The 14,988-nt window shown below is 42.5% G+C and overlaps 1 protein-coding gene across 5 annotated transcripts in view; it reads left to right on the top strand.

Moving 5' to 3' along the window:
- The window catches only part of MCTP1 (multiple C2 and transmembrane domain containing 1), a 369,964-nt gene that overhangs the window by 71,480 nt on the left and 283,496 nt on the right, over nt 1–14,988 (top strand). For all 5 annotated transcript variants that reach the window (XM_038765896.1, XM_038765897.1, XM_038765898.1 and 2 more), the window contains exon 2: nt 14,201–14,315. In XM_038765896.1, coding sequence (XP_038621824.1) covers nt 14,201–14,315 — 115 coding nt within the window. The remainder of the gene's footprint in view (nt 1–14,200; nt 14,316–14,988) is intronic.

Below are 14,988 nucleotides of genomic sequence, written 5' to 3'. Positions count from 1 at the left end.
GTCAGAGACTGGGTCTACCTGCTCTGTTGGACTCTTCCAGGCCCTAAGTAAATCCTCAGCACAGAATAAGCGCTCAATAAATATTATAGATTGCAGATCTGATGATTTGTAGGGGAGAAGATGGAACCTTTGCCCTTGTCCTTCCCCCACTTACCGTTTGTAAAGCTCACTCACTCTGGCATTAGGAAGTAATGGTGCGGGCAGATGGAAAAGAGGAGCAAGCATCCTGAGGACATTCTTCCCAAGGTGTAATCAATAGTATTTACCGAGCACTTTATGCAGAGCACTGTAATAAGCACTTGGGGAAGCACAATACAATCACTCCTCAAATGCCTCTTCCTGTCCTTCCTTTGGGCAGGATACCATTATCTAGTAAGAGAATGTCAAGACCATGGTGCCGCCTACACAAATGCCAGTGGCAGTTGTAACTTCATCTCTTCCTTGGTTTATTGCAAAGCTCTAAATAAATTCCCTAGATAGCAGCATTTTAGGTCATTATGCCTTAACCAACTCTGTACAACAAATTCCTGGTACCTTGCTTTAGAAATTGTAATTTCTGGTTCAGTAAACCGTCTTAAAACTTATTTGATGTTGGGCTGGCACATTTTCTTTCCTATTGACTAGATATAATGTGACTCTCACTGGTAAAATGTGTGTGAGGTCTCCTTGTGGATATTTGATATTAGAGAACTGTAAATGTATTGCAGTGCTCTAATTCAGGAAGCCGTCATGGGGAAGCTTCTGACAACTTAGAAATATAACTGAAAGTGAGGTTGCCATCTAGGAATTATTTGAGAATGGCTTTGGAGTCGAAGAAAAATAGCCTTTCAAAACAAGTGTTCTGAACCTGGTATTTAAAAACCATTCATTTTAGCACTTAAATTCCCCTTTCCAGGCTATAATTGAAATCACTGTTAGCTAGGTCAGATTGGGTCTGTCACAAGTCTTACCGAGTTGGGGTTGTGCCATTTATTTTTGAATTACTAGGAAGCTTTGCATTTTGTTTAGATATAGTTGTCTGTATATTAATACTGGCTTGGGGTGAACAGAAAGCTCAGAACATTTTCCTACCAAAATGAAACAAATGTTCATAGTACAGGAGAGCCCAGAAAATGGCTTCAATGTATAGCTCTACTGGGGAGCAAAATGGGGGAGAAATTCCCATTTTCTTTCCTCCTTTTCCCTGCATCAGTGTAACCTCAGGTCTGACTGATCCAAAGAAGCAACTGTGGCAGATGGGAAAGGAGCCTCGCTCTACACGCTTACCCTCACCTTCTTCAATCTTCCTGAAAATGGTAATGAAGTGTTACCCTGCTCCATCTTGTCTCTTGACAAACAGTGCCTTCCCATCACTTATATAATCCCCCCATCAGGTATCCCCACCTGCCATGTCAGTACTTCTTTGCTACATCAGTACACACAGTAGTTGTGTACATGTCTTACACTCTATAATTTATTGCTGTGCCTGTCTTTCCTTCAGTAGATTGTGAGCATCTTGAGGCCAGGATTGTTGTAAATGGATTAACAAAGAACAAAACTGAAAGTGGAGCTCTCTCTTTGCACTAAGAAGCAGTGTGGCCTAGTGGATGGAGCATGGGCCCGGGAGCCAGAAGGACCTGGATTCTAATTCCGGCTCTGCCACTTGTCTGCTGTGTGACCTGGGGCAAACCACTTAACTTCTCTGTGTATCAGTTACCTCATCTGTAAAAATGGGGATTGACTGTGAGCCCCACTTGGGACAACCTGATTACCTTGTATCTACCCCAGCATTTAGGACGGTGCTTGGCACATAGTAAGCGCTTAATAAATGCTATTATTATTATTATTATTATTACTGTGCCTGGCACACAGTTTTTAAATGGTATTTATCAAGCACATACTAAAGCCTATAGATCTGTTGAGGATGGAAACATATCTATTTTGTGTGTGTCAAAAAGAACAATTTGAGATAGCTCCTTGCAGTCTTGCAAAAAAAAAAAAAAACCTGTGTTCAACAGTTAATTTGGTTGTATTGCATCCTTTTTTTTTAACACTGGTTCCACCAGGAACTTAGAATTTAGTGATATTACTGTACTAGTTACTGCACTATCCAGTGATGCAAGAAGAGAGAAAGGAATACAAAATCAACCTAAAGTAGTATAGTTTTTGGGAGAGTGAACTTTGGAATCAAACCTATCAATATAGACAACAGGATGTGGGAATCTAAAATACCTTACTGGTGCACTGAGTTTTAACAAAGTTTGTTCACCACAAGCAACATAATAGCCTGCATTCAGTTATAAAAATATAGTTATAAATAAAAGATCATTCCATAATTGGGTCTGATACTCAATGACTTAGCAGTGGGAATGGAAGATTGGTGACTTTTAAATATCAGAAATCTGGCCACATGACATAAATGTGACTTCCACCTCACATACACCAGATAAGAACGTTGTTTTATTATCTTTGCCTTGAACTCTCGTTATTTTATATACTATATGAGTGGGAGTGGAGGGGCTTTGAAAGAAACAATTGTGAGAGCAAGACTAGAGTGAGTAATCAGTGTCGTGGGAGTCTGAGAAGACTGATTCTGAGCCTTAAAATTTTGTTTTTCCTTAAATATAGCAGCCCAGTGCTGCAGTTTGTAGTAATCTGTAGTCTTTTAATTTATCTTGGTTTTGACTAAAGCCAAGATGGCAGTCTATAAACTGACTTCTTCATTAACAGACTTTATCCATCTATATTGTCTGAAGTCTTGAGGTGAATTTAAGACATAGTTCTTAGTCATTAGAATGAAGAGTTCCTTTAAAGAAAAAAAATAATTTTTGCCACTTAAAAAGAAATAGATCCCATTCATTTTAGGCTTCTTAAACTACTTTGCTATTAGATGTTGGAGAATTGAGGTTGAGTTTAAAAAACAGATCTGGCCAGTGGTAATCTTTGCAGTGGTCTCTGAGCAGAGTCTTACATAAAATATCCCAATGTGCAACAATGGATAAGAACTCAGGTGCTTTTCTTATCTCATTTCCTCTTTTTCCTCCTCCAGTATGCATCTTATTGCCTCCCACACAATAAGTAGATAATTCACTCTGAAATTTCATGGAGCGAAATTGAAACTTACTATTTAGCATAGGAAAAAATGCATTAGATGAAAATGAAATTTGGTCATGTTAATGAAAGCTTACACAGTCATCGAGCCTTTTCCAGTGGGTCTCAATTAGGTAACATAGTTTCTTAAGGTAAACTACCGAGGTCCTCTAGTAAGGTAAACCGAAGATAACCCCTTTCAAAATATGTAGCTCGGGCCTGATCTCCATAAAATCTCCCCTGCTCCTCTCCAGGATCTCCCCCCTCCTGTTCCTTCTGTGACTCTTCCATCTTTCCCAGCAATATGTCAAGAAAGCTCTCTCACCTCCTCTGAAAATCCACCCCTTCCACCTGCACCTCCAACCCCATCCCTTCAAACATTATCAAAACCTTGCCCGCTCGCTTCTCCCCTCTCTGACCATCATTTTCAACTGTTTACTTTACAATGACTTCTTCCCCACTGCTTTCAAACACGCATATGTATACCCTAGCCTAAAAAAATCCTCCCTTGACCTCACAGCTTCCTAAAGTTATCACCCCATTTTCCTCCTAACATTCTTCTCCTTGAGCAAGTTGTCTATAACTGCTGCCTCCACTTTCTCTCCTCCAATTCTCTCCTCTTCCCATCACTGTAGACAGCACCATCATTCCTTCTGTCTCCCAAGCCCATAACCTTGGTGTTATTCTTGACTTCTCTCTCTTTCAATCGACATATTCAGTCTAACACTGAATCCTGTCAATTCAGTCTTCACATTGCTAAAATCCACCCTTTCCTCTCCATCCAAACTGCTACCTTGTTAATCCAAGCACTTATCCTATCTCGCCTTGATTACTGTATCAGCCTCCTTGAGGACCTCCCTGCCTCCTGTCTCTCCCCACGTCAGTTCATACTTCACTCTGATGCTTTGACCATTTTTCTACAAAAACATTCGGTCCATGTTTCCCCACTCCTCCAGAACCTCCAGTGGTTGCACATCCACCGCCAAACTCCTCACCATCAGCTTCATTTCAGGGAAATTACTCTCTGAGATCATCAGTGACCTTCTGATTGCCAAATCCGACAACCTCTTAGCTGCCATCAACACTATAAGCTGCCCCCGTCTCTTTGAAATTTTATCCTATCGTGGCTTTGCTGACTTCACTCCTCTCCTGCTTCTCCTCTGTCTCTGGCTGCTCATTCTCACAACCTCTTTCACAGGCTTCTTCTTCCACCGTCTAACTGGAGTCCCTCAAGGCTCAGTTCTGGGTCCCCTTCTAGTCTCCTCTATACCCACTACCTTGGAGAAGTCATTCGCTTCCACAACTTCAGTTACCATCTCTGTGAAGGTGACTTCCTAGATCTACTTCTGTCCTGATCCCTCCTTCTCTGCAATCTCACATTTCCTTTTTTCTCTTTTTTTAAATGATACTTGTTAAGCACTTACCCTGTACCAGTGACAGGCACGATACTAAGCCCTGGGTTAGATGTAGGCTAATCGTTCACTCATTCAGTTGTATTTATTAAGCACTTAATGTGTGCAGAGCACTGTGCTAAGTGCTTGGGAAAGTACAATACAACAATAGTGACAATCCTTGCCCACAATGAGCTCACATGGACACAGTCCATGTCCCACTGGGGGCTCACAGTATCAATCCCCATTTTTACAGATGAGGGAACTGAGGCCCCAAGAAGTGTAGTGACTTGCCCAAGGTCACATAGCAGACAAGTGGTGGAGCTACGATTAGAACCCAGGTTCTCTGACATTCAGGCCTGTGCTCTGTCCATTAGGCCACGTTCTCCTGCCTTTAGGACATCTCTCCTTGAATGTCCTGCTGACACCTCTTCCTGAACATGTCCAAAATAGAACTCATCATCTCAACCAAGCCCAGTCCTCGCCCATCTTTCCCATCACCACAGACAACACCAGTATCCTCCATATTTCATAATCCCACAACTTTGGCATTATGCTTGCTCATCTCTGTCATTTAACCCACATATTCCATTTGTCACCAAAGCCTATTGATTCTACCTTTACAACATCACTACAATACATTCTTACCTCTTCATCCAAACTGCTATTATGTTGATCCATGAACCTGTCCTATCCCACCTTGACTATTGAATCAGTCTCCTTGCTGACTTCCCTACCTCCTGTCTCTTTCCACTCCAGTCCATACTTTACTCTGCTGCCCAGATCATTTTTCTGAAGGAAAAAAAAAACCCATTCATTCCACATCTTCACAATCCTCAAGAACCTCCAGTGGTTGTCTATCCACCTCTGCATCAAATGAAAACTCCTTACCATCAGCCTTAAAGCACTCAGTCAGCTCACCTCCTCCTATCTCACCTTGCTGATTGCCTTACTTCAATCCAGGCTGCACATTTTGCTTCTCAAAAGCCAATTTACACTCTGTACCTTGACCTCACCATTAATCCCTTGGCCATGTCCTCCCTCTGGCCTGGGGCTCCCTCCTCTTCCATATATGAAAGACTACCACTCTACCTCCCCTTCAAAACTTTATTATAAGCCCTCTTTTCCTCTACTACTTCTCTCTTCTGCATTGTCTATTACTTAGATCTGTACCCTTTAAGTACTTGGTATTCACCCCACCCTCAGACCCAAAGCAATTAAGTACATATCTATAATTTATATTAATGTCTGTCCCCCCCTCCAAACTACTGTAAGCTCCTTGTGGGCAAGGAATGTATCTACCAACTCTGTGTTGTACTCCCCCAAACACTGAGTACAGTACTCCGCATAGGGTTAGCACTTAGTAGATACCATTGATGTAGAGATGTGAAATTCAGCATTTTCAAGTGGTGACTTTTACAGTTTCATTCATTGCAAATGTGAACATTTATCCTGTTCATTCATTCAATCATATTTATTGAGCGCTTACTGTGTGCAGAGCACTGTGCTAAGCGCTTGGGAAGTACAAGTTGGCAACACATAGAGATGGTCCCTACCCAATAGCAGGTTCACAGTCTAGAAGGGGGAGACAGGCAACAAAACAAAACATATTAATAAAATAAATAGAATAGTAAATATGTACAAGTAAAAAAAAAGAGTAACAGATATGTACAAACATATATACAGGTGCTGTGGGGAGGGGAAGGAGGTAAGGCGCGAGGGAGGGGGGAGACGAAGGAGGGGGCTCAGTCTGGGAAGGCCTCCTGGAGGAGGTGAGCTGTCAGTAGGGCTTTGAAGGGAGGAGGAGAGCTAGCTTGGCGGATGGGCGGAGGGAGGGCATTCCAGGCCAGGAGGAGGACGTGGGCTGGGGGTCGACGGTGGGACAGGCGAGAACGAGGCAAAGTGAGGAGGTTAGCGGCAGAGGAGTGGAGGGTGCGGGCTTGGCTGTTGAAGGAAAGAAGGGAGGTGAGGTAGGAGGGGGCGAGGTGATGGAGAGCCTTGAAGCTGAGAGTGAGGAGTTTTTGCCTGATGCGGAGGTTGATTGGTAGCCACTGGAGATTTTTGAGGAGGGGAGTAACATGTCCAGAGTGTTTCTGCACAAACATGATCCGGGCAGCAGCGTGAAGTATAGATTGAAGTGGGGAGAGACAGGAGGATGGGAGATCAGAGAGGAGGCTGATGCAGTAATCCAGACGGGATAGGATGAGAGATTGAACCAGCAGGGTAGCAGTTTGGATGGAGAGAAAAGGGCAGATCTTGATGATGTTGCGGAGGTGAGACCCGCAGGTTTTGGTGACGGATTGGATGTGAGGGGTGAACGAGAGAGCAGAGTCGAGGATGACAGCAAGGTTGTGGGCTTGTGAGATGGGAAGGATGGTATTGCCATCAACAGTGATGGAAAAGTCAGGGAGAGGGCAGGGTTTGGGAGGGAAGATAAGGAGTTCAGTCTTGGACATTGTTTTAGATGGCAGGCAGACATCCAGATGGAGATGTCTTGAAGGCAGGCAGAGACACGAGCCTGAAGGGAGGGAGAGAGAGCAGGGGCCTGTAAAGCCAAATAAAATTTAGAGAGGAAAAAGCATGATCTAGTGGATAGAGCACAGACTTGAGAGTCAGGAGGACCTAGATTCTACTCCTAGCTTCACCACTTCTCAGCTGTGACCTTGGACAAGTCACTGAATTTCTCTGGGCCTCAGTTACCTCATCTGTAAAATGAGGATTAAGACTGAGAGCTCAATGTGGGACATGGACTGTGTCTGACCAGATTAGCTTCTATCTATCAGTGCTTAGTTGAGTGTCTGGCACGTAGAAAGCGCTTAACAAATGCCATTTAAAAAAATGAAGCTACCTGTGAATTGCAAATCTTCTTACCGTTGGAACAGTTTTTTCAAACTGAGTGACCTCAGTTGCCTAGCTTGAGTTTGATGGTTTTGTTTCCCTCTAAATTCTTCTGGAAAAGCTGAAACTCAGACCTGAGCTGGAGAGCATCTTTCGATTCTATACCAGTTTTGGAAATTTCCAATCTAACTTTAAATACCGTGGGATGAACAGGGAAAATTACTGAACGACTCCCCACGCCTCTGAGTACATTTTGGCAAGAGTTCTAGTATAGAAAAGCTTTCGTGAATCTTACAGTTTTGAATGAGTTTGGAAGCTGGATTAGAATTTGCATTTATAGCCAGCACCCTATCGAATAACCTCACCTGGCTTGGGATCTTTTTGTCTCAAACAGTGTTACTATATGAAATTAAAACCGTGAATCTTTAACTCCAGAGGAGGTTGAAAGCTTCGTTCTGAGGCTAACCAGGTCAAGTAAAAATGAATTTACTTGCTTTTCATTTAAAAACTAGCCAAGTTTCAGTTTTATTTTGATTCTGATGTTCAACATTCTCAAGAGTTTTCAGATCGCTTTGAGATCCGGTTAATGTTCAGTGTCTCAGGACCATAGTGGTATGACTTACTTAAAAATAGATAACACAACTAGGACTTTTAGTGGTGGAGCTTGTGGGGGAGTGAGACGTTTGACAAGTGGAGGGGAGGAGGTGGGGCAGGATGCTGAGCTAAAATGGGAAAGTGAAACCTATAGCTTGGATTCGAAGCTGGGTAGATCAGTCATTGCAGTAAGCTCCAAGGCTTGGCCTTATCTCTGAGTACCACTCTGATGCAAGGCCAGTTGAGTTCAGGTAGGGGCTTTCCAAGGTAAACAGTGAAGGACTTTAGAAAACATTTGCACTGTCCCCAACAAGGTATTCCCTTCCAGAGCTAGAGAGTGAAAACAAGAAGAAATCTGGCACACCTGTTTTTTTAATTGGAATTCTGTTTCCATCTGGTTTAATAGAAACCTGGCCCTTGAGATAGCTCAGTGAACATTCCGTGTCTGTAAAATGGGGATTCAAAACCTGTTCTCCCTCCTCTTTGGACTGTGAGCCCCATGTGGTACAAGGACTATGTCCAAATTGATTGTCTTATACCTACCCCAGAGCTTAGTATAGTGCTTGGCACATACTAAAGCACTTAATACCATTATTAATTGATTAGAGGGCTATCGCCTCTTGGGTTCTTCTACCCATCTTTTCTTTCTCCTTCCTCCCCCCTCCCTGGGTATCCTACTTATCCTTATTTGTGCTTCTCTTTGCTCACAGGTGAAGTGTGTTTTCTTTGACATTTGCCCTGTTTCTGTCTCTTTCTCCTCTTTATGCCTCTTTCTCCCAACTGCCCAGACATTTCTTAGCTAAGGAGTCTGTACAGGAAACATTCGGTTGGAATGGCAGGAAACTCAGGATGGGAAGAAATGAAACTCCCAGCTCCATTTACTATCCTGTTTCAAATGGCTAGAATGGTTTGAAGAGGTGGCTTCCAGGAGGTAGGGCCAACTGGTCACTGGATGGGGAGATAAAAAGTGTCAAGCAAGCAGGAATTGCTCAAACTCAACCTAGAAGAACTGGGGAAGTTTGTGTGGGTCTGAATGAGAAGCATAGGCTCAGGATAAAGAAGCCAGGCCCTTGCAGGAATCTGGGGCAAGATTTATGGCTCCTAGATTGGGTGTGAAAGCTGCTTCAGCTGCTGTTGTCTTTTATCAGCTCTTGTCTAAGTTAACTGCTGTGGGCTGAGGATGGCCACCTCAGTAAATTTGAGCAATTCCTGCTTATTTGCCACTTTTTCTCTCTCCATCAACACCATGATCAGTGGTCAGTTGGACCTTCCTCCCGGAAGTCACATCTTGTACCCATTTTAGCCATATGAAAAAGAAAAGTAAATGGAGCTGGAAGTTTCACTTGGATCCATACCTTCTGGGCATTTGATATTCACCCCACCCTGAACCCCAGGACACTTAGGTGTATATCTTTAAATTATGCATTGAAAATTATTTACATTAATGTCCATCTCTCCCTCTAGACTGTAAGCTCAGCGTGGGCAGGGAACATATATGCCAACTCTGTGAAATTGTACTTTCCCAAGTGCTTAGTACAGTGCTCTGCCCAATACCATTGAGTGTCAAAGCAAACATGCAGGTGCACTTACAATTTGCTCCTCTAACACTGACCATTCTCTATCTGTCTTTTTTTTTTTTTGTCCACTGCCAATCCCTAGACCATGTCCTCTCTCTGACTTTGGAACTGTTTCCCACTTCATATATGGGCAGATCACCATTCTACCCATCTTCAAAGCTCTACTAAAATCATATCTCCTTCACAAGGTCTTCCTCAACTGAGCCCTGTCTTAGCCCTTCCTTCTGAATCATCTATGCACTTGGGTCTGTCCCTTTAACCACTCTGCTGTTCACCCCACAGCACTTGTTACATGTACATCTTCCTAATTTTATTGTCCATCTCCCTGTCTAGGCTCCCTGTCCTTGAGGGCAGTCCAGGACCTGGGCCCTCTGTCAACATATCTACTTAGAGCGCTTTGTCCACCGAGGGTACTCAGGAAATGCTGTTCTCACACTGACTGCAGGGACTTTGCTGGGGAGGGTCTACTATCTTCAAGTTTCAGTGCATGAATGGCCCTTTACTCTGGTGTTGGATCTGGTGAGCAGCGATTTCCCTCTTTTTTAAAAAAAATATGGTATTTAAGTGCTTTCTATGTACCAGGCACTGTGCTAAGCATTGGGGTAGATACATGCTAATCAGGTTGCATGCAGTCCATGTCCTACATGGGGCTCACAAGTCTTATCCCCATCAAGTCTTATCTCCATTTTACAGATGAGGTAACTGAGGCCCAGGGAAGTTCAGTGACTTGCCCAAGGTCATACAGCAGATAAGTGGCTGAGCCGGCATCAGAACCCAGGTCCTGCTGACTCCCATCACCTTATCCTTCCTCTTCTTGGTTTTGCATTCTTCAGTCCTGTCCCTTTTTGGGACCTCTTCTTTCCTGACTGGAGTCCTAATCTTTTCAGTCTGTTCTCTCATGGAAATACTCCTATCTCTTTGACGACTTGAGTTGGCCTTCTCTGTATCTTTTCTAGCTCTGGTCAGGCGTTCCAATGACTCAATGGTCTCTGAAGCCAAAGCAACTCTGATTCATTTTCACTGAGAACTTGAGCTTTCACGAGACAATGGGAGTTGGATCACTCCCTTCCCATCTTCCACCCCATGGACTCTGTAGGAGGTATGCTCCTGGCTTTGGCCTTTTGGCCCAACTTCCACAGTGTATTGCAGAGTGGCTATTGACCAAACTGTAGTTCTTGAGCCATCTTAAGCTTTTTTGAAGCCTTGTCGAGCCTCTAGAGATCCACCTTTGGATCTCTCCATAGCCCAAGTCATCTTTTTCTCATCCTCCACCTGGGGGAAACTTTATGGCCTAGTTCCTCCCTGTCCCACCTACTGCTTTGAAGATAGTTCTGCCCCTCTGTGGTTAGTGAGGAGGCTCAGCAATGAAAAAGAGCTGAAATTTGCAGGAGACAGGGAGAGAAGTTCATATGTAGGCACTCAGCAAATACCATTGATTGATAATATCTACCTCGCACTCTACTTTATGGTATTTAAGTGCTTACTATGTGTCAAGCATGGTTCTAAGCACTGGGGTAGATATAAGTTAATCGGGCTGAATATAGTCCCTGTCACCTATGGGGCTCACAGTCTAGGAGGGAGAACAAGTATTGAAACCCTGTGACTTTGGGCAAGTCACTTAACTTCTCTGTGCCTCAGTTGCCACATCTGTAAAATGGGGATGAAGACTGAGCCCCACGTGGGACAATCTGATCACTGATCTGTCCTCCGCAGTACTTGGACCAGTGCTTTGCACATAGTAAGCACTTAACAAATGCCATTATTATTATTATTATTATTGGGAGTCAGAGGTTGTGGGTTCTAATCCTGCCTCTGCCACTTGGCTGCTGTGTGACCTTGGGCAAGCCATTTGACTTCTCTGTGCCTGTTACCTCATCTGTAAAATGGGGATTAAGACTGTGAGCCCCACGTGGGACAACCTGATTACCTTGTATCTACCCTAGCGCTTAGAACAGTGCTTGGCACATAGTAAGCACTTAACAAATACCATTATTATTATTTTATAGTTTAAGAAACTGAGACACAGAGAACCTAGGTGACATGCCTGAGGCAACACAGCAGGCAAATAGCGCCAGAATTAGAACCCAGGTTCTTAACTCCTAGTTCTGTGCCTTATCCACCAAGCCATGCTGCTTCTAATCCATGTGCTCTTTGTGGACAGGGATCATGTCTACCAACTCTATTGTTAAACTCCCCCAAGTGCTTAGTACAGTGCTTTCTGCACATACCAAGCACTCAATTCCACTGATTAACTGAAGGTTTTAATAAATTTGAAATATGTTAAAGCATTAAAACTTTTATTTGGACTTTAAGCTGCCTCCAGTCTTTCCCCCACACCCCACCTACTTAAGACGTAAAGGCTGAACTGAAGGAATAGAACAAACTTTGCAATTGCTCCCACAGACCCATCCTATGTTACTTACATTGTCTGCTGAATCAGGGAGTGGGTGGGTAAGATTGGAAGATGATCTTTATTTTCTCAATTCAAGGTGCAGAAGCTTTTGATGGTTTGTCTGTGGGTTATTTTCATTATTTTGCTATCCGGTTTTGTACAGCTGTGAGGTTTTTTTTTTTGGTATCATTCTCACTGTAACAAAGCTACATAAATTGGACTTGAGTTGATCCTTTTGTAATTTTGTGTTATAAAACAGTAACTGCTGTAAAATTTTTTTTATTTAATTTTATCCATTCTCATCTCACCACATAAAAGAATGAATTAAATTTGCATTGGCAAAATAATTATAGGGCAAGTTGAGCCTGAATCTATTAAAATCTGAGTTTCTTGAACCGGGTGATTGATCTGTTGCATTGAATGCTGATGTCGGAAAGTTATCTCTATTTTTTTTATGGGATTCAGATAAACTTTTTCCAATGGAATTTTATTTCAGTGCTTGAATTATTAACATAATACATTTGCCATCTAATATCTTGGCCTACCCTGATAATAATAATAATAATGATAATTAAGTGCTTACTGTGTACCAAGCACTGTTCTAAGTGCTAAGGTAGATACAACTTAATCAGGTTGGACACAGTCTCTGTCCCATATGGAGCTTACACTCTTAATTCCCATTTTACAGATGAGGTAACTGAGACACAGAGAAGTTAAATGACTGGCCCAGGGTCACACAGCAGACGTATGGTGGAGTCGGGATTAGAACCCAGGTCCTCCTTACTCCCAGGCCTGTGCTCTGTTTTCTAAGCCATACTTCTTGCTCTCATTTCCTTACCTGCCATTTCGGTTTTTTGCATCACCTTGTTCACGTGAGTTCCCACACTCCCCCAATGTACTGCTGTACACAGTTTTATACTCTGTTTTTCCCCCCGCCTGTCTTTCAGTGTCTGCCTCCTCCAGTAAGCTGTAAATCCCTTGAGGATATGGATCATGTTTATCATTCATCATCGTCATCGTCAATAGTATTTATTGAATACTTAGTGTGTGCAGAGCACTGTGCCAAAGTACAGTACAACAGAGTTGGTAGACATGTTCCCTACCCACAGAGAGTTTACAGCCTAGAGGGGGAGATCAGACTTTAATATAAAAACATGATTTATGATAAATAGTAGATGTACACAGTTGCGCTGTGTTCTGATGGTCCACTCCCAAGCACATGGTACAGTGCTAAGTGCTCAGAAACTACTAATGCTTGATTGACTAGAATAATTTCAGAAGCAGTATGGCCTAGAGAAGCAATATTCTCTTCTGGAAAGAGCATGGGCCTGGGTGTTAGAGGACTTGGGTTCTAATCCTTACCCACCACTTGTCTACCGTGGCATCTTGGGCAAGTCACTTAAGTTCTCTGTGTCTGTTACCTAATCCGTAAAATGGGAATTCAGACTGTGAACGTTATGTGGGTCAGAGATTGTTTCTAACCTGATTAACCTTTATCTACCACAGTGCTTAAAATTCCATTTAAAAGAAATCAAAATTTGCTGCTGATTTTTAGATTATATAAGCATCGGCAGCTTGCTTAATACCAATATTTTGGTTATTTTAGTATTTTCATCTAATGAAAACTTGCTGCCCACAAACGTTGTAAAATTACAAGCCAACTTGTATTTTCCTCAGTGGTGGAATTAAAAGGGAATATCTACAGTCTCTAGTTCCAGTGGTCCACAAATCATTTGAACAATCGAATGATTTGGCAGGCCCCCTCCCGTAGTAAAATATTTTATTTCACTTGTTATATGGGCTTCCAGTCCCTCTTGGAGACCAGGCAGTATAAAAAATATTGAAGCAGGGGGATTGGAGTGAGACTGTCACAGTGAAGACCATTTAATATTACGGTAGCATTACTGGAAGTTGGATTTTTTTTTTTTCATTTTTCACTACTGACGTTAGGTGTGTATTCTCATATCCATCCCCACTCATGCCCCAGAACTATATTCCTTTTATTTTTCTTTGACCCAACTGCCAGTTTAGTGCTTCCTAATACAGTGGCAAAGACAGGTCTTTGAAAATTTCAAATCTACCATCTGGGAATTTCTCAGATGAGGAGGTTGGAATTCTCAGTGTTTATCCACTAGGCTATAGATCAGAGCTTACTGTATTTATCCACTTGGCTATAGGTCAGGATTTGCCATGTTTATCCACTGGTCTAGAGAATACCAGCCATGCTCGGCATCCCCAGCTACATTTCCAGTGCTCCGTTTTAGCAATGAGACTCCTGGGTGGGAACGAGAAGTAGGGGATTGATTAAAATAGGTTTGTGTTGTGTGTTTGCTTTTCAGAGACTAAATGCTGTTGGAACTAGTAATGCAGATCTTCCTTCAGAGGATCCCGGGATGTACCAGTTGGACATCACATTAAGAAGAGGTCAAAATTTAGCAGCACGTGATCGAGGGGGTAAGACTACAATGGCTCACTGGGCTGAATTGTATTTTAACATCAAAAGGCATTCTGTAAATTCATTCATTCAGTTGTATTTATTGAGCGCTTACTGTGTGCAGAGTGGTGTCCTAAATGTTTGGAAAGTACAATTTGGCAAAAGAGTTGTAAATAGACTGGAGTCTAAAGGGAAAAGGTGAACAGCCATGTTGGAAATTCAAGGCTATGATGGAAGGACTTGGATTGAAAAGGGGATCAAGGAGGAGGAGTAAAGGATGAAAAGGGTAGCAATCAGAAAGGGGGGGTATAGAAGAAAGAAATGAGCTGTGAGTGCTTATTAACTAGTGATTTCTTATTTGCAGTTAGTTGAAAGTTATTTTGACAAATCTATAAGAAACTTTAAATGTGAAGGTGATTAAGTATTCATTAGGATGGCTGGAATTCCTTTTGTAATAGAAGATCCTTATTCCAGTCAGGAAGACTTCAGGACAGAGAACCTACACGAAGGAATTGGTTATCATGCTCATGGTTATTCATTCATTATTCATTCATTCAATCATATTTATTGAGCACTTTTTGTGTGCTGAGCACAATACAACAATAAACAGACACAGTCCCTGCCCACAATGACTTTACAGTCTAAAGGTGGGGAGATGGACGTTAATAAAAATAAATAAATTACTGATATGTA

This window comes from Tachyglossus aculeatus, chromosome 23 (assembly GCF_015852505.1).
Source record: "Tachyglossus aculeatus isolate mTacAcu1 chromosome 23, mTacAcu1.pri, whole genome shotgun sequence".
NCBI lineage: Eukaryota > Metazoa > Chordata > Mammalia > Monotremata > Tachyglossidae > Tachyglossus > Tachyglossus aculeatus.
This window is presented reverse-complemented; position numbering and strand designations above follow the sequence as displayed.